Here is a 22,971-nt window from a genome sequence, read left to right on the forward strand (position 1 = left end):
AAAGCCTCCACACTGCTAAGCCACTCACTGCTTGAGGTAACATTTCCACTGGTTACTAAATATTCAGCTTGTTTAGTTTCATTCTTCTCTGGAGTCTGATTCTTTCCCACACTGCTCTTCGTAGTTTGCTTCACCTGGTCACCTTTCACAACTTGACCACCTGGCTTTGACTGCTGTTGATTACGGTAACACTCTTGACTGTAGTGTCCTACTCTTCCACACTTGAAACAGACAACATTAGGTTTCTGTAACTGTCTTGAAAAACTGGATGAGGATTTCACATTAGCTTGCTGAGTTGTATTACCTTGTGTACTCTTGGTAATATCACTTGTAGATTTCCCATTAAATTTGTTCCTGTTATTTGGATAAGACTTAAAACCTGGGCGTTGTTGACTCTGGTACTTGACATTGTAAGTATGTTTAATACTGATTATATTGTAATCTTCACTTAGTGTAGCAGCTTTGTCAAGTTTCTTCACCTCTCTCTCTCTTAAATAGGCTCTTATATGTTCAGGAATTCCCTTAAGATACTGTTCAAGAACAAGTAACTCTTCTAACTCATCAAAAGTTTTAACATTAGCAGCTTCTACCCAACGTTTGAAACACCTTCTTACTTTATAAGCATAATCTAAGAATGTTCCCTTCTCATCTTTCCTTAAATTTCTGAATCTTTCATTGTAGTACTCTGGGGTCATCTGGTAAACTTGTAGCACACTGCGTTTAAGTACCTTGTAGTCTTTACACTGATCAGCTGTTAAGGCTAGATAAGCACTTCTCCCTTTACCAATCAAGACACTTTGTAGAAAAACTGACCATTTATCCTCTGGCCATCCCATACCTGAAGCCACTTTCTCAAAGTGATCAAAAAACTCATCTGGACTTCTTCAGTAAACCTAGTGATTAACTTCTGTACTCTCACTACATCAAATACAAGGTCTTGATTACCTTGGTTAGGGTTTAGACGGTGTTACAGGTAATGTGGATCTAGCTCTTATCAATTCCATTTCCCTTTCATGTCTTGCGATTTCTCTTTCCTCTTTTATCCTTTCTTTCCTCTTCTGCTGCTTTTTCTTCTTCTCTTTCTCTTCTTTCTTGTTTTTCCCTGTCTATTCTTTCTCTTTCAGCATGCATTTTTATTTTATTCAAATTCTCTTCTGCTTCAATGTGTCTAAGCTCTAACTCTGCATCACTTTTCTTTTTCTTTTCTGCTTGCTTATTTATGAGATCAGCACGTGCTACATTCAACAACTCTTGAGCCAATTCTAACTCATCTTCATCAGTTATTCCACCAGAGTTTATCAATGATTCCATAGCAATACATGTTATTTGTGCCTTTACCATACTAGTAGACACATAACAACCACATGCCACTGCTAAAGCGCTCCACTGTGCCTTAGTCAGAGTGGTTTCAGACAACACTTGGATGGAAGGGGCTGCTAAAAATTCCTGAACCTTGAACTGAGCCATTTTCCTCTAAGTTATCAACTTACAATTCAATACAATAAATGCAAGACAAAACTATATGGTCACTCTCCTAACAACATTTATCCCTAACACCACCAGTATATACTAGAGTGATAATGAAATCTGCTTTCCCTAGTCTCTGCGCACTATTAATACATTTACGTAGTGCCAAGTATCTGGTTACTACACTTACCATTCATTTATTGTTACCTCACAAAAGCCAGGACACTTGAACTCTCATCACAGGTATTAAACGACTGAATACTCTAAAGGCAACAGTGATCCCTTAACAACTTACCAGTATTGCAGAAAATCAGACTAAGTTCGTCAAAACAGGTGTGAGGTAATCTTGTAAGTAGTTAAATTAATCAAAGGGAAAGGCATCACTCCATCAACAACTTTAAAAGTCTAATTATTTCCCTGTTTTCTGAAGTCTAAGTACTTCCCTGGTTCTAAGTCACTTCAAGTAAATTGAAGGAAAGCAGATCAGTTACCACTCTATGTTTCTACCTAACATAAATATAATCATAATTAAATGCAAATATACTGGTGTAAAAATAAAGAAAATACTTATAAAAATTTTAAATACAAAAATTTATTATTAAACTCAAAGTTTATAAGTGAAATTCACAACATAAGGGAAAATTACTGTTACTTGAAAACAAAGTAAATTTTAATTAATTCTTGAATCAATTAAGTAAATTTAAATAAATCAAAATTAATTTATCACAAAATTCAAGAAAATTAATGCAATTGAAATTCAAAAGTGTTAGGCAATAATTGAAAATTAGAAATTAATTCACAAGTGCTAAACAATAATAAAACTTGAAAAAGAATTCTAAGTAAATCCAAATTAATTCACAAGTGTTAAATTTAATTAAATGGGCAATGATTAAGCAATGAAAATAACTAAGTCAATTAAATTGTGAATGTAAATGAAAATTCAGAAAAATGTGGACAGTATCAAAATAAAAAGGCACACTTCAACAAGAAAATTAAAAAATGCACAAAATGAAACAAACACAAATCACAAAAATTTGCAATGTGTAAAAGTGTAAATCTTTTCACTCAAAACATTGTAACCATCAGTTTTTACCAAACCTACGTAACCATTTGTTATTAGTTATTAGTTAACCAGTGTTCCAATCTGTTATTAGTTTCTTACCAAACCATCATAACCATTAGATATTAGTTGCAACTAATAAAAATATAACACTTTACCTTTTTGGTATACCAACTTCTTTCTTTGCTGCAGTCTTGTTTTACACTTTCACAAAAACCGGGCGCCGTTACAACAACGTTTGTTCAGATTCCACAAAAAACACTATTTAACACTAAATAAACTCTAAGAAATATCAAATATGAAATTCTCAAGTTACGAGTGACCACTTTATGTTACGTTAATATGATCTCAAGGATGTCGAGAGAGAGAGAGAGAGAGATCTGAACGCCTCGAGTATCTGAGATCTAATGAAATTCTCTTCCTTACGGAAGCTGGACAGGGGAGATGACACAAAACGTTTTGAGACCCAATTCTTTCTGGAAACTTCGAAATCTTACGCAATTTTACATACAAAATGTGTAATCGCATGTGGCACTCGGCAAAGACATATGCGTACAAGACCAGTCTGTTTAAAAAAAGACATGTACTCGCCTCGATCGACTGAAGCAGAAGCCCCTTATCTTACTTGATGACAGATTCAAAACACAAATGAAGTCTCGAGCTTGCTTATCAAACGTGTTGACAGATTAGAAGCAAACGGAGATCTCACAGTTCCTCTAATCTCACAGTGCTGACATAATAGGGAAACAATGGTGGTAGTTTGAAATGGACAAAGAAAATCTCTCTCTTTCTACATTCTTCGTTTATATATATATACTTTTATAAATATTTTATGCGAAATCTGACCCCCACATTTTAAAACCATCCTCTCTCTAAGCTATCCTAGGAATCTGAAAAAAATGTTGCACAATTCTACATAACATTTTATACAGTCACAGAGGAGATATATGTATTTTGAAAGTAGCAATATATAATAATATATATATTTTTTAAAATTTGTTATCATCAGAGGAGCTCTTGATATTTTTGTGTTCATCTTTTTAAAGATTCTTTGAAGGTTAAAGGGTTAATAGTGTTGAAGCAGAATAGGTTTCCCAATAATTCATAACAGAAAAGTATGTACTCTCGTGTTTTTCAGTCAGACCTTTAGTTATGTTGTCAGGAGTTTAGTTTTCTAGAATTACAATTTTATGCACCTTACTTCGCTGTATTGCAAGCAGAAAATTACCTATATCATCTCGTACATTAATGATCGTGATTTACTGATGGAGCAAAAAGTGTTCATTTAAATTCACTTCAGCTACCTCAGAATGACGGATTCAATGGAACACTTACAGCTAGCAAGTGATGTTGGTATAGCAACCTCATTTCAAAAGAATTGCCAAGAACCGATTGGTTAACATCCCCTATGAAGCCACACATTCGAAATCAGAAAAGAAATTTCAAAGTAAATACTTGAGGAGTGTCATGTGTTTGTTTCGCAGGCAATAGGCACAATCTGGAGATCCTAAAGGAAATGAAATTTAGTAGTTACAGTTACCATGAGTAAACCTTACAAAATGTTACATTCTTGGTCAAGTTAATGTGGAACTCAAATGTAGTTATGTCAGTCGTTTTGGATAGTTGAGATTAAAAACAACCAAAGCTTTCCTGCTGTCAAGATGTACCTCAGGTACTCATTGATGTTTCCACTGATACGTCTTACATAAAGAATATCATCTTGTAGGTTTATATAACTGTAGTATCATGTTGAAGCAGCTCCGACAGATGAGGGTTGCAGAATTAGGTTTCACTGAATGTATAAATCTTGAAGACTGATGTCACATTGAAAAATTAGTGTCAGTGATACTGTTTTGATGATTGTAGGCTGGAACATTAAATATGCATTTGCCATACTGTGTTCATAAAATTGCTGTTGGTAGTTAATTCGTGTATAAAGGACTTTAGAGTAACATTTTGGTAAATTGTTCAAGAAGCAAGAGTAATGGTCACAGGGATATCTTCTTGGTTTATCAATACATTTTTTCATGTTATAAAATGGGCATCAGTTTTTTAATAGGGGACTGGAGATGAAGGAAGTTTTGTTGAATACAAAACTCAGGAAGGATATGTGCCCGAGTTTCACAGAGGCTTTACACCGCAGTCTCCTTTGATGTGTCAAGAACTTTGCAAGAGTTGGCAATAGGAGGGCGATGGTTTAAAGACAACGTAATACTAATTTCAGAGAGGCTATATAGTTAAGTACATGCTCTACACCCTGTAACAGCCAAATACATAGGCGTAGGTAACTTTTTTTTTTTTTTTTTTTTTTTTTTTTTTTTTTTTTTTTTTTTTTTTTTTTTTATTTTTTTTTTTTTTTTTTTTTTTTTTTTTTTTTTTTTTTTTTTTTACCGCTTCATTCACAATATTAGGGAATATTTTTTGGAGAGCAAAATCCTAGTGAAGATTTTATCAATGTTGGAGAACTCACTGAGACTTCCATATCCTTTTGATATCCTTTATCTGGATGCTAGTTGTATAATTCTCCTCCAAAACACGGCAGCCATACTACAACATTTATTCAGTTGTTCACTTGCCATAAGTGTTTTATGGAAGTGTCCAGGACATAATCTGAAGTCTTATGTTATTATCCTTCTGGAAAGCCCGTATGCATTCAGAGCATGAAGATCCACACCCTCCATTGATCCAACTTAGTATGGATAGTTCGGATGTTTTTTGAGGTCTGTTTTAGTCTCATTATTTGGGAATATTGTTTACAAATAGAATCCCACTCAAGATCACATTAGTGATGACTTACCGCCTACAAGCCATGTCTGTAATATGTAGTGATGATATAACATTATTATAATATTTATTTTAAGAGAATGAAACCTTTCCATGTAGAACAATGGTACCATGCATGTATTAATTTTAAAAGACATTGATATACATGTTATGCAAGTAGCAGGCTGAGTAACAAAGGACTATATTCTTACTGTATAAGTTCCAGCAAAGTTTATAAGATATAGTTGCATTTTTGAAGGATATACTGCTATGTAAATGTTCAGTTTAGAGGCAGAGCTGTTTTGAAATAGGATACCGAAGTGTTGCACAGGTAAAAGAAAAAAGACAAGTTCAAGCCAGTCTTGTAAAGTCTATAAGGATAAAACTAACACTGTTGCTTACAGGAAATGGGCCGCACATTCACTTGAGGCATACTTTGTTTGCCTCTTGAAAGCCCAAGTGGATTAAAAAACTTGATGTTCATATGTTCCAAATCCATTATTGGTTTCTCAACCACATCCCTAGCATTTAAGAATATCATTTTGGGAAGAGCATACAGTTAGAAGATTTATTATTGAAAGTCACCATATTAAGGCATCCACTTCCTTTTGATGGCTTTTATCAGGTTGGAAATATCATATATTTGTCAACCACTAAAACATTTATTCATCCCGTGGACCAGAAGATGATCGGAGCATCAAAAATTGCTGTGTCAACCTGCATCCACCACCAAACTCAGTTGCAGTGAATGGTGATGAAGTAATGTTGCAAGAACTTTGACAGAATAAGCATCCTAGTATAGTTGTAATTATTGCATCAAGATCACTCCTGATCAGGAAGGAAATAATAACAAGGTGCATGGTTCACCTGCTTTAAAGACAGTTCAGAACAGGATTGAGAGGTGATGTCAGTGATGTCAGCGAAGGGGTATTGATGGACTGAATTACTATATCTTAGAGGCAGAACATGGACTCTCAAAGATATTGATAGAAGTGAGGGGTTAAATTAAATTTTATAAAATAATATTCAGTGAACTAAGAAAGAGTGGACAAAAGTAAGTAGAAGCAATGGGTGGATCCAGTGAATTTAACTAAGTTACAAGATAATGTTCTGATTAGCCAAAAGATCAAAGGTTACAGATGACCAGGGTAAGGCAAAGCCAGACGGAGTGCAGTCAACAGAGGAGGGATAGTAATTAAATGAAGAAGGTTAATGTGAGAGATGAATCATCTACATTAGCAATAATAAAAGAGGTAGAATCATAACAGGAAAAAAGTAGATGAGAGATTATAAACCTGAGGGGCGCGACTGGAGATGGGGAAGGGAGCTGATGATGTGCTCACAGCCACAGTAGATGTAAAGTGGTGAGATGAATATCCAGGGATGGTAATAAAGCCATAGAATGCAAGTTTGGAAAGATCCTTATGCCAGTTACTGTCAAATGCCTTTAGAGACCTCAAGAATGACAACGAATGACTCTCCAAAAGTCCCACAGAAATGAATAAATAAAGGTCATAAATAAATGTTTCCTAATAAAATCCGCACTGGTAATCTGAAAGAAGAGAGCGAGCTCAGGTTGTATTAGAATAGAGTCGACTAAAATTAGTAATGTTTAAGCAGTTGTAGAAGTTAGAGTAGTAAGAGCAGTTGGAATGGGTAGAGTGGCCACCCTTTTGAGGGATATGCTGAACCAATATAATTTTGCAACAGGAAAAATGAGTACAGAATTTCGTAATGGAATTAGAAAAAAAGGCAAAGCATACAGTTAATTTGTATACAAATTTTAAGGAATTGGGTTGGACGCAAGTACCATACAGACACTATGGGGATAGAATATTACGAAGGATACAGTATTGTAAAAGGTTAGGGTAGTAGGAGTGAGAGTATTTGAATCTTTTAGAGATAAATTAGGAAAATATTGAAGAATGAAGAGATCAGATTTCCTTAGTACAAGAGAATGTGTTCCATCTATAGCAGTGCTACAGTAATTCCCAACAGTACCAAAGAAGCATAACTAGCAGCAGAAGGAAAGGTTAAGGATTATTTATGCACTTGCTTTTGCAGTTGTATTATTAGTGCCACAGTCAGAAGAGTATTGGCTACCAAGCAATAAGCTCCCTAAGGAATATTAAAGAAAAAAAGCCTTGTCAGGTCACCACGAACTCACAAAAAATTAAATAAGAATTGGACGAGGAGAAATGAAATGAGGAATCAAAAGAAATATCAAAATTTAACGATAAACTGAATCAAACAAGTGCATATGCAATTTAATGCAACTTCCTTTCCCACCCCCACCCCCCCCAAAAAAAAATAAAAATAAAAAGCCAAGTTGCTGTTTCCAACAATATAGCATAAGGGTTTCGCAACTTGAAAGGAACAAACAAATCTGAATCAGCCTAGTGAGGCCTAAACTGGACGGTACTGGGTTTCTAAACTGGATTGGCAAACAGATTTTTTACGGTTCCCCTACATTGTTTCCACACTTGTTGTATGTTGCATGCAAAGTGATGACAGCTTCTCAAAGATTGATAGTAGCCTTAAGGATGTCTGTTGCTTTTATAAGGTCATTTTGCCTCAATAAACTAGACTTGTCTTCGAATCCATCCTGAAAAGAGCAAAGATTTTGAGATCAAATGGTTTAAACTACAGAAATTAGATTTGGAATTAAACATAGGAAATCCAGGAATTAACGTTTTTGAGAATGCTGGATGTCTTGTAGATTATAGTTTGGTAAAGTCAATAATCAGGTGCTGTAAAAAATATACAAATGAGGAATCAATATTTCAGTGAAATAACGCAGTTAAGTAATCACAATCTATAGGTCTTGAAGCTGTAATTTTTAGTCAATAAAATTTCATTTAGCAACTGAATGTAAGTAGATTATGATATAAGGATCAAAATGAAACTACACCATTTACATAAGTTTTATATCTTTTCCTCGATGACAATCTCATATAAAAATCTACCTTGGTTTCCAAGTTCTGTAACTGCTATTTTGCTAATGAGTTATTGCCAAGAATCACCCTTTTCCTTTATTTTTTTTTATTATGCTGCTATATCAGATTAACATAGAGGCTGTGGTAGATCATAATTTGATTTATTTAATAGTATCATATGTATTTTGTATTTACAATATGTACATCATAAGTATCAAACAAGAACGCATTAGGTAACTAATGTCAATAAATAAGTAAATAAATAAATACAATATTTCCAATTGTGGACTTCTTAGACATTCATTTACAAATGCACGAAGAAGTTAGCCCTTGGGGGCTTTTACTACATAAAAGCTAAAGTGATGTACAGCTACAACCACGCGGAAGATGGGTACCAGAGTTTGTCAACATCTAAATAACATGTTTTTGATTGCGATTTAAAAATGTTTAGATTTTTGAAATGGTTTACTGTTTTTTTTCAGCACCGGTAATTTTAGACTTTAAGAAATGATGTGGCATGTGATAAAATTCCTCATTTTATCTACATTCTTTAAAGGCTTCCCAGTTTTCTACTTTTAAAAGAAAGGACAAGTTTCAGTTTGTATTTACCATTATGTGCAGCTTCGTAAGTCATTTTTTTATTTATTTATTTTTAATTTAATTAGTAGACGATGTAGAGGAAATTTTCTGATGAATTTGAGAAACTTCCACCAACAAAGCAAACTATCAAGAAATGTTTGGATAATTTCTGATAAGAGATGTCAAGGATGTCGTTCCAATGTTGACAAAGTCCGATACATCACATCAACACAGTCACACAAATAGAGTACTACGACGTATGGCCTACGGTGCTACATACTGTGGCGATGTAACCCAGACAACCGGAAGTGGACACTGTGGCTGTGACCCGGGTTGTAACTTACCACATCACCAAAAACATCATCAACCTTCTTGGACGTCGGGGCTGTCTACTTCTTTGACCTGTGTCAGCTTGACAGTTCCTGTCATCTGGTTGTATTTTGGTAGAAAGTTTTTGTGTTAAACTCGTGGGAATTAGTTGTAGTTTGTGGTAATGGCTAGATTTCTGTGGTATACCTTTTGTAAATTATAATTATGTGATGGGACGTCTTACGTTAAACTAGGGAATCATTCTGCGTGAGACGTTTAGAACTAATGCATCTATTCTGGGTATACTGTGTAAATTACAACCTTTCAAGCATGTTAATTTCCTTTCCTGAGAGTTCAGAGGGAATGCAGTAGGCTACCGATCACACGAAAACCTTTGAAATGGTAATTTTTCAAGATGTGCTTCATTCTGAATTTAGATGAGTGAACCGAAGCCTCGCAGAATCACGAAGAAATCGACAACTTCGACGTCCATTCCGTTTACGATAATGACCTGACAGACAGACTCTGAGAATGGCGGGGGAAAGGACCCCTGACAGCATTTAGATCTCCCGGGAGAGAAGGTACAGTGCGGATTAATCATACATTAAACTGCGTATATTACTGCAATAAAAAAAATTTATAAACTAACTCGTATGTGAGAAAAAGAAGTTCAGCGATCATTGCCACATACGTTATTCCCAAGTAGGGAATCAAATCAACAACAATAACAGGTGTTTAAAAGTGGAAAGTTGAAGTCGTAGTAATAATACAAGAAGTAGACGAATAACATCGATGAGTATAAAACTTAGATCTAAAATATTCTTTAGTAGTATACGTATGTAGGTATATTCGTACACATATGTATTTACTATATACACGTATAAAGCATATACTATATACACGTATAAAGTATATGCTATGTACACGTATAAAGCATGTACCATATGCACGTATAAAGAATATTCATATGTAAGTATTAATATACCTGTAAGCTATAAGCGGAAGAGAGAAAGCCATTTTTCAGTATCCGAAAATTGAAAGTTTAGGTATATGTTAGAATTTGGCTGTCGAGGCATTTTCCCCCCAATACTTAAATACATGATAGATGGTAGAGAAAACCTAAGAGCTGGTTCCTAATGCATAGATCTCTTTATTTCGTGCTACTGTGCGTCTCTGATCACGTGACGGGTTGACGTAATATAGGAGATTCACATCACCCGTGCATTTGATGTCTAGGCCAGTCCCTTACGACGCTCCTGATTGGCTGTTGATAAGCCAAACACAGGGCTGGAAACTCTCAGTCTCTCGAGAGAGTTCACACAGACAGGATGTGTATGTTCCACATCTCTTGACGGATACTTTTGAAAGACGTATCCCTCAGGAGTGATGGAACACAGATTCTACCCAAGTGAACTCTCTCGAGAGAATAAGTTTCCAGCTCTGTGATTGGCTTCTCAACAGCCAATCATGAGCGTCGTAAGGGACTGACCTAGATATCAAATGCACGGTTAATGAGAATCTACTGTAGTGTGATATTTGTTCATTTATTTTAGTCACATGGGGCAGGTGAGAGGGGGTTGTTAAAAAACGTTCTATTGTTGATGTTTAAAACAAACAGCGCTTGCTTATTTAAATATTGGAAGGAAAAAACACTGTTTGCACTCAGAAGCACATTTTCCTGCATGTTGTTGAAAGAGAGCACTGGAACTAAGTTGTTAGACGCTAATTTTCTTAATCAGTATAAAGAGAGTCACCCAGGATCCAGCTGCTTAGATTTTCCTCACCTATAAATTCATAACCTGCATCTTTTGCGTTTTCACTGGAAAGCGCAAAGATTATTTTGATTTTTTTTATATTCCATAAATTATCGTCAAAACAAACAATACTAGTGTGTCTTGTGACTTAATGCTATTTGTCCAAGATTTTAATTATATTATATATCGTTTTGTTTTCGCAGATGGAACGCACACAGACGACTAGTTTATATTGCTACATTCTCACTTGATGGATTTTACGTTTTCAAAGGGGAAATTAAATCCGGAAACTGCCCGGAGAAGCCTCCATCCATTTGAAGACGACTTGCAACTATGAATGACCCGCAAAATATTAAGTGTTGACTCCTCTTTGTCTCCACTTCGACTTTTTCGTAATTTAGAAGTGATGTTCAAGCTACTTCACTCATATTACTGAGATTCCAAGGGAGGTATTGTCTCTTGTCAGCCAAAGAATCTCCGGGGGAAGAAAGTAACTGTTTAAATGAGAATGCATAATTAATTCATCAACTGTGGTTTTCATAAGATCACTGATGTCAAGTGAATGGTAACAAGCTGCTTGTTGTTGAATGCAGTGAACTTCGTATTGTTGAATGAAAGTGTTTGCCCACAAACTTTGTCTGACCGAATGAAGCTATTAGCCAATAAACTAGGCGGTTCTGCGCGTTCCATCCGAAGAGCACAAGGCACAACAACTGTGTTTGTACCGATGCGAAGGTCTTGGTACACTTTTCTTCGCAAAATTGATATCTAAATAGCCAAGGAAAATGATCATTTATTATTCGTGTGAACTTCATGATTGTAATTCGCACAGGCAATGCCACTCAAGATTATTTTGACTCTCAAAAGCTGTCAGAAAACTGTACCTTTCCTTCGATTCAATTTATGCCTACAAGAAAATTTAACGCCAACGTCGGTAGAGTGCTGCTCATGGTATTTGCTTAAGAGATGCTGAACCATAATTTTAATGACAAGCAATCTATATCAACATGATTCATGAAAACTGATCGATGGTCAAGAGAGTAGTAAGTCTTGTATATCTATGTTTTGCTGAAAACAGAAATCAACAGCAACGGACCTGAAAGAAATGTAACCGTAAACGAGAATTGCATGTGTGCCACGTTCATAAATCACAAACGGAGTTCATCCATAAACCATTCGGAGCTCTATAATTTCACAAATTCTGCCAAGTTGGGGCTGTAAATCCTCCAAAGTTCTTTGCCTTTCGAATGTTCCTCCTTCTCTTCCTCTGCACGTACATGCCAAGGACGCATTCTTCTCTCTCTCTCTCTCTCTCTCTCTCTCTCTCTCTCTCTCTCTCTCTCTCTCGTTTTTATTTTCCTAATTGTCCTTAAGATATCATTTGCCCATTTGATTTCCTGACCCAGCATCTACCGACGTTGGTTTGAAAAATTTACTATCAATCTTTAGGTGCTATCACAGGGTGCCGGACTATTATCACAGTCCATGTTATGCCACATTTGTACCAAAGGCAATGCTGATATATCGAGGTCTGTCACAAGAAAGCGGTTGTTATCGTAATGCGGTTGCAGTAATATACAATTTATAGAAAATGCGGTAGCAGTGACTTTTACCAAAAACTGCACGACTTATACATGAAATACACTATAAGTATCTTTAAAAAAATACGATTCATATTCAATTCATTATTCGTCATTATTTTGAAGTATTTCATGAAAGAGGGTATCGTTGAAAGAAACTTCTTAACAATGAATACCCCTCATAAAGATAACGTGTAATATAGAATGTTTTGTTTTGATAGGCCGAATGAAGTTGTTAGTATCGTAGCTTTATCAGTGAAATTCAAATTACGCAGTATTTACTGCTACTGTAAAACGAGGAAACATCGAGTCCTCATATAGGATACCTTAAAAAGTGTTTCCTTCCCTTTTGTTTTAAATCGTTACTTAGAGTTGGAACGGTTAACATCATCATTATCAACATTGCCTTTGGTTGTGCATATTATTGTTGTGAAGTCACGTATTTTTATTGCACAGTGTTATGGGACGAGAAATATAACATAAAAGATTTGCAATTCCAATTGTCATGTCTCTCATTGAGACGAATCACAAAATTGTTTAATCAATTTTCATACAACGCTCTTATTGACATCATTAGGTGTTATTGCAGATCATACGAATTATTGCTTTCCAAAGACTGATACGTTCTCGTCCCAGCGTAAAACTACACAGAACTACTATTGTATTAAAGCTCTGAAACACGTAACTTGAAAACAGCAACAATCTTAATCCAAGGTGCATCATCTAATACCCACAAAGTAAGGTGTGTTTTCGCAGGCAGGTATGAAAAAACAGAACATTTAAAAAAAACAACTTTCGAAGGATAGGGTATCTTCTAATTGAATAATCGCTTAGCGGGTTATGTAACAAAAGGTCTATGTTACGGTAACAGATGAAAAGAAACCTGTATCTTGAACATAAACCTCATCAGGACATCCTACTTAACGAATAGGATGGATGTCGTGAAAAAGAAACTTCAACACAAAGCGCATGTCCTGTCCACACTAGTTTTAGAATCGCCTCATAAAAACGGCTAGTATAAAACAAAAGCATCTGTCGCAGTTATTACAAAAATATGGCACACAATTTTTTTATATTTTCTTCTTCTTTTTTTTAAATGCTCGAGTACATCAGAAAATTCTATATAGTTTAACATTATTTCTAAATGGTTTTTCTTATTTGTGTTTTCACTCCTTTTAGGGAATTTGTACATTCACAAATATATATTCTGTATCATAAAGCGTGATAATATCATTAACCAGAGCAGCTCCTGGATACTTGGTATATCGAAAAGTTTGTGATATTCATTTTTTGTCAGTTCTAAAGGCTCCTTATTTGACCGACATGATTTGATTAAACGTTTCATGTAATTGTGCTTTATCTTTGCCAGAATTATTCGATTTTCTTGCTGCTTTTCGTTTATCTCAAAGTGGTTTTCGACAAAAGCAAGATCGAGGAGCGTAGTTCCGGAAATATTCAATGTACAGACAGGGACTCGATGCATAAAAGAAACCTGGATAGTGGTCGAACGGCATACAACATTTGGGAGTGGCTAGATCGTCATCTGAAAATTCCTATGGAAGTGCACAGAGAGGTCGCTTTCAACTGGTGAAGTGAAATGCACAAGAAAACAATTTTCTTCGGTAGAATTATGCACACCAGTCTCTATTTGATTCGTTTTAAATCACCTTTTAACATTGCTCAAAAACATTTATCATTTTTAGTGTTCGCTTTTTGTGACGATGAAGAGCAAAAGACGAGTTGAATAGCGATCTAACTTGGGCAGCGTCATAGGAATTTTTTTTATTTGTGACTTATTGTCAATCTTTGGTAACCCTTTTGATCAGTTATAATACAGTATCACCGGATTCCTATGACTAGAGGAGACTGGCCATGGACATCCGAGCATAGCTTTTTGAGTGCGAGAGCTGAGTCGCATTTGAACGATGGTATCCAAATGAATGCAAAACATGCTGAACAATAATATGAAAATAATGACGCATAAGAAAACAGTCGTAAGGTTACTGATCGTTACTCGCAGCGACCAAAGTCTTATCTACAGAGATCTCGTCATTTCAAGAGACGGGGTATCCAACACAACTTCCGAGTCTTAGTCAGTTGTCATATTAATAGGGTGGAAGTGACGAAATGTTCCAATCGCCACTCAGCTCTCGGCACCTGGTTACTGTCCCTTGAGGAAATCCTAAGAAAATACTCTGTCTTTAAGCAAGCGTGGCACTTGAGGATTATAACTTGAGGACGAGCTCGGAGAGGATCTGGTTGTAGTTGTGCTCCACGTTGAGCGAAGGGAGGGATATGGTCCTGTCGCCGTCTCTAAGGTTCACCATCTCCAAGACCTGAAAACAGAAAGGCTTAGGAGGAAATGACGAGTAATTAAGCAGCCGATGGGATGGGAAGCTCACGAGTAAGTTCTTAAAAGCAGTTATCCATAAGTTTCAGAATAAGTCGCGAGTGCCAACGCCTGCGAATTTGCGAAACCCGATTAATGATCATGAACATGAAAGTGAAAAAGTCACCGTCTATAAATACATTCTCTTCCTCACTGAACTGTAAACAGTGGGAAAGCAAACTTTTCAAATTCATATAAATGCCAGATTGACCTTCCTTTCTGGTATTTGAAGACCTACCGAAGAGTGTAAGTAATTTTAATGAATAGATAATACCCTGTTCGAAACTACTACAATTCTGCTGAATATATAATAACCTGTTCAGAACTACCACTATATCTGTTGCTACTGGTATCAGTATTATGTTTTCATCAATCACTATTGCTCTTATCGTTCTCACGACGCGTTGTCACCAGAGACTTCGGTCTTGGGTACTATCGTCCCAGTCATATATTTTTCAGTGATATAGATCATGCTGCGAAGAGCCCGAGTACGTTGAAAATTATGGCTTTCTTGACATTGTTTTGAGAAATGTTTATTGTCATCCACACACAGCTCCGTAGGACGCATGTATCATAGGTGTGCCTGAATAATGACTATCAAAAGATATGGGAAATGTTAATGAATTTCATATATGTACTGATTTCTGTTATGGAGTCCATTTCTTCTATTTGTTTGCTGCTTGGATTTCTATACCGTCATGAAATTGCTATGACCTTCGATTTTGTCATATGTAATACTCGCACACGAGTAAGAACGTGGGTTAGTGGAGATCTATTTTAGTGATAGATGGGCTAGAGATTATCTTTGATTAGTCTGCAGGTAAACGCAAATGCTAAATATTTAGCCTTACAAAGTTTATGAATAAATTCAAAATCTGAAGGAGAAATTTATTGCCGAATTCTTAACCAATTGCGCAAGCAGCTGCTACAACAATATGGAATTCTTGTTAAGACTAATCTTTTGCTTGGCTTTCTGGTGGTGTTCGATGATGTACATTCTGGAACTCTTTCCTGATCTTTCTGTGTGCTACAAAATTAAAAGCAATGAAAACCCAGGCCTCCATGTGGCCTTAGCAGTAACAATCAGTCAATAAACAGTAGGGGAGACGTAATTGATACCTTATGAAGAATCCAATGTAATTTCTGAAAATATAGGAAGATTTTCAAGATCCAGCTAAATACTCCACCCCTATCTTATAAGTTGTCTTCAAGATTCTTAGGTTTGTTGTGTTAGAGGATATGGTGCTAGTGACAGAAAATTGGTTCGGAAACTAAGGTATGAGTGAATATTCAAAAGAAATCCATGGTGAAAAAAATAGACATTATGGTGCTCGTATCAATTTTGGACTGGACTGTCTTTCTGTTGTATTTACTGACCAGCATATGGAAGATATTTCGTCCGTATTTTTAGTGCGATGTTCACCATTATCTTTTAATTGCATTAAAGCACAATGTATCGGATGTTGACGGGTTAATTTCAAAACTTGGCAGTGAGGTCCTCGGCTAGCTTTCCTGGAGTGCCTGCTCACAGGAGGTTTTGTTAACAGTTTTCCAGCCACTTGGATAATATAAGCTTTCACGTAATGATTATGAAGATTCAGACAACTGTTTAAGTTGTCCTAGTTCCGTTCCATCCAAGTTAAACTAAGACCTTTCTCTTTGTTAAGTCTCCCCCGCCCCCCTCTAGATGGTACTAAATATTTATTTTGTAAGGTCCCTTCGACCCTAGTTGCATTGCTTCCAGCCTAAGTCACTTTTCATCTTTTCATTTTTGGACGTATCAAAACTGTTTGTTAAGCTCTAAAACTCTGGAAACGTAACTTGATGCTCTCGTTAACTGTTGTAATAATTAAAACTCTGCGCTAAGCAAGTATTTTCAGTAAACTTACCTGTGATCCCTGACGAATTCCCAGAGGTGTGGACGACCCAGACGACGCAGGTGTTCTGTCTGGTAAAAGAGGTAATATGGATTCGGTAACAGCACTCACGAGGCACGGGTCCTCATCTCGCAGTACCCGTGGTAGCACCGTTGATGGAGGCTTCTTGGGCCTGAAATAGAAGGAAGGCTGTAACTATCTTGATGTATAAAGGTAAACACATGTCTGAGGGGGAATACATCCGCCATATTGTCCTTGCGAACCATGGACGAAACCAGGGTTTCAACCTTAAAGGTAGACAGAAATGTGTCGTCATGCATTTCATCACTGTTTAAATAAGGTATTTCCAATACTTTGTAAAGTTTTCAATTACATGTATTGAAGTTTTCTGTAAAGTTAGTAAGTTGTAGTGTATCAGTTATTAGTTACATTCTTTGATTTTCAGAGTGTAATTGTAATTATTAATTAGACGTGGATAACAGAAGATGGAGAATGTTAGTAACTGGCTAGTCTATTTTAAATCACTGAATTAAAGGCAGACACTGATGTCCTACTTTAGAGCGAAGGTCATCGTTCTATTCTTATCAACTGACTTTCATCAATTTATAATTGGGAAAAGACTGCGAAGATTCCTGTAGCCAATCTTCATTGTCATTTTGCGTGTGGTTCTATTTGTTTGTATTTGTCGGATGTGTGCATAGATAGTTTCTGTAGTAAGTTATTACGATCAACGTTTTTCCTTCCAACTCTATGAATGAAATCACAGCCCTCACACCCGCCAGAGGTTTTTTATTTGTATGAAACTTTAGGCTCTAATTAAAATGAATGCGTGCGTATTCATGTTACATAATATAAAAATGATCTTATTTTAATGATTTGGTTCATTTTTAGTGCTCATGATTTTACTTGATGATGGAATTCTCCTGACGAAATCTGCTTCTCTTTTAAGTGTAATATATCTTTTTTCCAAAGTTTTATTTCCCCTTTTCTTTCTGTTTCTGATGTTTTATAGGAAAATTCATAATTGAATTCAGAAGTTTTTATTTTCAACATAGACATCTACGTAGGCCACGCATATCTGGCACGCTCATTCCGTCTCATTGAAGTCGCTGCGGTACGCAACTGACATTTGATATCTAAATCATATTTGGACAAACATGATTTTGGTTACAGATGCATTTAAACTGAGCCAAACTGTTATCTTGCTTTTCTAGACATATGTTTCGAAATTCGGCTGACCCCCATTGACATTTGTCGGTGCAGGAGGTCAGCAAGTTTGAAGAAGGTTGATCCAAACCTGGCAGGAGTATAGGGATCTTTGAAGGCTGCAGTGGATTTAATTTTAAAGGGAAGTCTGAAGCTTTTCTAAGAAGGGTGAGAGTAGGGATCCGACCTCGTAAATATCAAAAGATAGTCAAAGTATGAGATGTGCGAAAGGACCTGTAACCTGTAGAATTAAGGCTGATTCTGTTGTAGATGAAGATGTCACAGCGCTGCCTGATGCAAACTGATTTATGGTTTAGGGGGTGTCATTACTTCCTAATTTAAATAGGTGATGGATAAGCAGGTACTTAGGTTCCCAAAGGCCGCAATAGTGAGTAATGCCTCTGCTTCCCAAAAGCTAGGTAATGGATAGATAAATAAGAGCCTTTACTCTCGAGAGCAAAATATCTAATGGATAAGATCATTCCTATACCCCCGGAAAGATAGGAGGATAAGGATTGAGGTGGAGCTGTCAGTTTCCTTGAATGTTGAATAGTTAGAGGATTAGGTTGGGAGGTGATGAGTAGGTTCCTACGCTCTCCTGATGCTAAGTAATTTGGAAAAGTGTTACCCAAATGCTAAGTAGCTGGTAGACGAAGAAATGTCTCATCTGCTGAAAAGGTAAATGATGGAAAAATAGAAACCTATACATCCCAAGAGTGTGTTGAAGATGAACAGATGCCAAACATTTGGTAGAAGAGGAGGGATGTGTATATAACAAGATGCTATGTATGAGGTGGATGTAGGCACCAATACTCCAAAGTGCTAAGAAACCGTTTACTTAATAGGTAACCATTTGCCCAAGAACCCTCGTAGATGATGACTGTCTGCACTACCCAAAAGTTGAAAAGGGGCCTTATACTTCCCAAAATACTAAGGATGAATTATAAAGTTTCTGTGCTCCCTTTCAACGAAGATGTAGCTTTTATGGGTTTAAGTTATGCTTTGCAAAAGTTGATTAGGTAGTGTGTAGGAAACATCTTGAATTCCCAAAGAGTGTCTAGGTGGCCTGTTCCCCAAAAGATAACTACATTTTGGATAATGAGTCACCGTTTTGTAAGTAGAGCTCTCACTTAGTTTCTGTAGCAAAAGTACTCTCATAGAAAAACTTTGGAAATGTAAATTCAAGTCTAAAGTCACGTAGTTTTAAAAGGAATGTGGTACCGCCATCCCTTAAAAATTTTCTGTACGAGGTTCAACCTTAGTTCAGCAGTAAAAGCCCTTATTACATTTAATGATATACGGGAAGCAGGCATTCCCTCGACGTACTATGCATATTAGTGGAAAAATGGTTATTATTATATTTTTTGAATGTATATATATGTATATATTATATATATATATATATATTATATATATAATATATATTCGTTATATATATACACACACACTCATATGTATGTGTGTAAAATGACATTAATTTTTAATCCAATGCTTGCTTATTGATTTATTTTTCATGTTAAATTGATTATTACAGGTCATTTTACTGCACTTCCATAATGGCTTTTGTTTCCTATAATGAATGTAGGCTCACATTAAGTAGCAATAATAATAAATATAATAATAATAAATGGCTCCTACAAATACGTATTATTGTACAGTATGCGACGCCGAATGTATCTTCTGATTTCTAGACATTAAATTTTTCATTGGTTTTTACTTTTATACCTAACACACACACACATACACACACACACCTCAAGTGGGTTTAAGAAAAAAGGGCTATGTGGCCAACAACGCCATTCTTTTTGACCTAGAAATATGTGTGTGTTATAGTTAATTGAAAGTTAATAAGTTTATTTATGTTATATTTAGTTAATTATTTTATTTATTTATATAAGTACTACTCACAGTGGGTTTTAATGTGTTAATATGGATATATATAGATGGGTATATAGATATATATATATATATATATATATAGATATATATATATATATATAGTCTATACATATATATGTGTGTGTGTGTATATTATATATATTATAATTCATTAAGACCACTGAAATTATATCACCATCCATAGGGAGTAGTCTTATAACTATACTAATATCTAATGGAATAAATAAGAAACGAATAAACTAAAAGCAAGTTACATGAGTAATAAATATGAATTGGTAAAAATAAATTAAGTAAGCAAGTATGAAAAATGCTAGGTAAACATTTGCCATTTAGATTAATGTATTTTACTTTGGAGTATTAATGAAGTTTAATATGTTAAAAGACGTAGGGTCCTAGACGTTTCCTACCAGTTAAACAAAACATGCGTAGTACAGCATCAGTATCTATGGCATTATTCTTTGGACTTATTTACTTCTCTCCCTTTATACCCAAATATGTTTGCCAGCTATTTGAAGATCAGAGCATCAGGTTGTGAGATGACCTAGGCTGTAAGCATGGCTTTGGATTGTATGATATGCGCTTTCTTGGACTACGTACATCATGGAATATCTCGTCTTCTTCTCGGAAGCCTTCATACCCTGTCCTATTCACTCTCCCTGATCATCGATTAATTATCAGAGTATTAAGTTATATGATTTCGATTATAGATCTTCGATAAAGTCTGTATTGATCTTTTTTTTTCTCTCATTAATACAGCTTTGTCCTTCCTTTGCTTCGTGTGTCACATCCTAACGCTTCAGCGCCTCAGTTTCGTAATATTTTTTCATGTTGAAATTTGTTCTACTTAGACATAACAAATATATCATCCTTTTTTAACTTGATCATTGATAGTTTTCTTGAATTTGTGACTTTCGTGATCCTGGTTCTATTTTTATCATTATTATTTAGGTCATCCAAGAGAGTATGATCTTTCAGTCACTTTTAGTTTTCTGTAAAAGAAAACTGTGGAGATCGTTAGTTGTTTGTCCGTCCGGGTTTTTTCTGTCCACCCTCAGATCTTAAACTCTACTGAGGCTAGAGGGCTGCAAATTGCTATGTTGATCATCCGCCCTTCAATCAAACGTACCAAATTGCAGCCGTCTAGCCTCGGTAATTTTGATTTAATTTAAGGTTAAAGTTAGCTCTGATCGTGCGTCTGGCAAAGCTATAGGACAGGCCACCACCGAGCCGTGGCTGAAAGTTTCACGGACTGCTTCTGAGAGTTTCATGGGCCGTGGCTGAGAGCTTCATACAGCATTATGCGCAGTACAGAAAAATCGATTGCACCGAAGAAACGTTGGGGAATTTTATACTTGATCTTTATTGAGCCAAGGGCCAATACAACGGCCAGTCCACAACTAGCCCAAACCCGAAGAAACCAAGAGGAAGCTTTACCACGAAGAAAGCGATAGACGTAGCTCTTGGAAGATGAAGGTTATTCTCTGTAATTCGTATAACTTTCCCCTTGGTTATTGCCCAGTTAACCTTCGAATCCTCATCATTTCCTCGGTTTCTCCTCCATGTGGTCTATCCACTGGTTCTTTTAAATGTTTATTGATCCTGTTATTAACCACAGGGAGTCATTGTTCTTTTATCAGTTAGTAAATGGAATAAGCCTTCCTGTTCTCCGGGGTCCCCTTGTCTCTTTACTCTTTTACCTCTTGGATCTCGCTCCCAACTCTTCCTCCTGGCTGCTGCTGCTGCTGTTGTGTCTTATTCAGTATATTGAAGCGATGTAAAATTCAAATGCAATCAATAGACTCTGATATTCTTCCGTCCGAGTGCCGGTGCGTGGCCTACTCTCTTTCGTCCCCTGTTGAATGAGGATGGATTAACAATATTGAGGGAGGAATATCAGATATGTGCTCGGGAGGAGGAGGAGAAGTGAGGTGAGGTGAGGAGGAACATTCGTGGCGAGAGGGGAAGAACCTCATCGGTGGAGGAGAATTCAAGTAGTGAGTGAAGAGTTGAACTGATGGCAGGAGAATGAAAATATGTCGAACGAATGGGACTAGTGGTGAGGAAAGAAAGCAAATGTGGAAGAAGTATTTAGTGTTGAAGAGGAAATATATAAGTAACTAGGAAAGATTTAAATATGATGATGCTACAGTCAAGTAAAAGTAAATATTGCATAGGGTGAGTGAAAGGGACGAGAGGAAAACGGAAGTGGGGATGGGTTGTTGGGGGGGGGGGGGGGGGGGGGGGGAGCGTCTGAGGAAGAGGACAGTAATGGAGACTGAGTAATAGTAGTGCTGATGGGGAATAACAAATGGACAGTTATAATCTTAACAGTGAGGGAAAATGGAATTACTTTGGCATCACATTTAAATCCGAGAAACAAACAATATCTACCTACTTAGCCATTTGTATTTTTCCCTTACTCGGGGTGACTACAGATGCCAGTAAATATTTGCATCCCGGTATTGAGTCAGTGAAAAGCTACCTAAAAGTAACACCAAATTGGTATCAAGTTATCTACCAACAAACCTGAGAAAAAATAAAGAAAACAAAAAAACAGCATTTTAGACGTTTATGGTTCCACGTAAAATAACGCAGCTAAATGTTCATACTTGACATTTATGTCAAAAATGGAAATGAAAACTTTTGACAGTTTTGCTAAACTTTTTTAGTCATATCACACACGAAAAAATTATTATCACGTTTGGCGTGTAAATGACATATTAAAAAAACAAATTCCCTTTTTTTTTATGCCCGGACGTCTGAGTCTACGAGACCTTGGTAATGAAAAACTAATGTAGCTTAGCAATAATTTACTTGAATTCTACCATCACTGGTGTTGTGACCTTTGTCGTTGTGACGCCAGAATACTTTATAAAACTAATAAATCTCTCAACCTTCCTTTCACCCAGAATGACCGCTTCAATATCTGAGAGCTTAAAAATATGAGTGACACTTGGGGGGAAAAATGCCCTTTTTAAAACATTTGATTTTCCTCAATGAGTAATTTTTTAAAGAATAGTCTTGAGCCGTGTTTAGATCCTTCAGAAAAGTAGGGAGAATATATGGTGCATTGAAAGTTTTTGTTTTCAGAATAGATAGTAATAAGAAGTGCTCATCACAGTAGATATTGTGTGTTAGTAATCTCCAATTTT

At 36.1% G+C, this 22,971-nt stretch overlaps 1 protein-coding gene across 1 annotated transcript in view; it reads right to left on the minus strand.

Annotated features, from left to right (window-relative positions):
- Positions 1–8,232: 8,232 nt before the first annotated feature.
- The window catches only part of LOC135216991 (uncharacterized), a 162,815-nt gene continuing 148,076 nt past the window's right edge, over positions 8,233–22,971 (minus strand). Inside the window, exons 4-5 of the mRNA XM_064252547.1 lie at positions 16,727–16,886; positions 8,233–14,784 (exon numbers count right to left, since the gene is read on the minus strand). Of these exons, the coding sequence (XP_064108617.1) occupies positions 14,674–14,784; positions 16,727–16,886 (271 nt within the window). The 3' untranslated portion in view covers positions 8,233–14,673. The remainder of the gene's footprint in view (positions 14,785–16,726; positions 16,887–22,971) is intronic.

Source organism: Macrobrachium nipponense, chromosome 7, assembly GCF_015104395.2.
Source record: "Macrobrachium nipponense isolate FS-2020 chromosome 7, ASM1510439v2, whole genome shotgun sequence".
In the NCBI taxonomy this organism is placed as follows: domain Eukaryota; kingdom Metazoa; phylum Arthropoda; class Malacostraca; order Decapoda; family Palaemonidae; genus Macrobrachium; species Macrobrachium nipponense.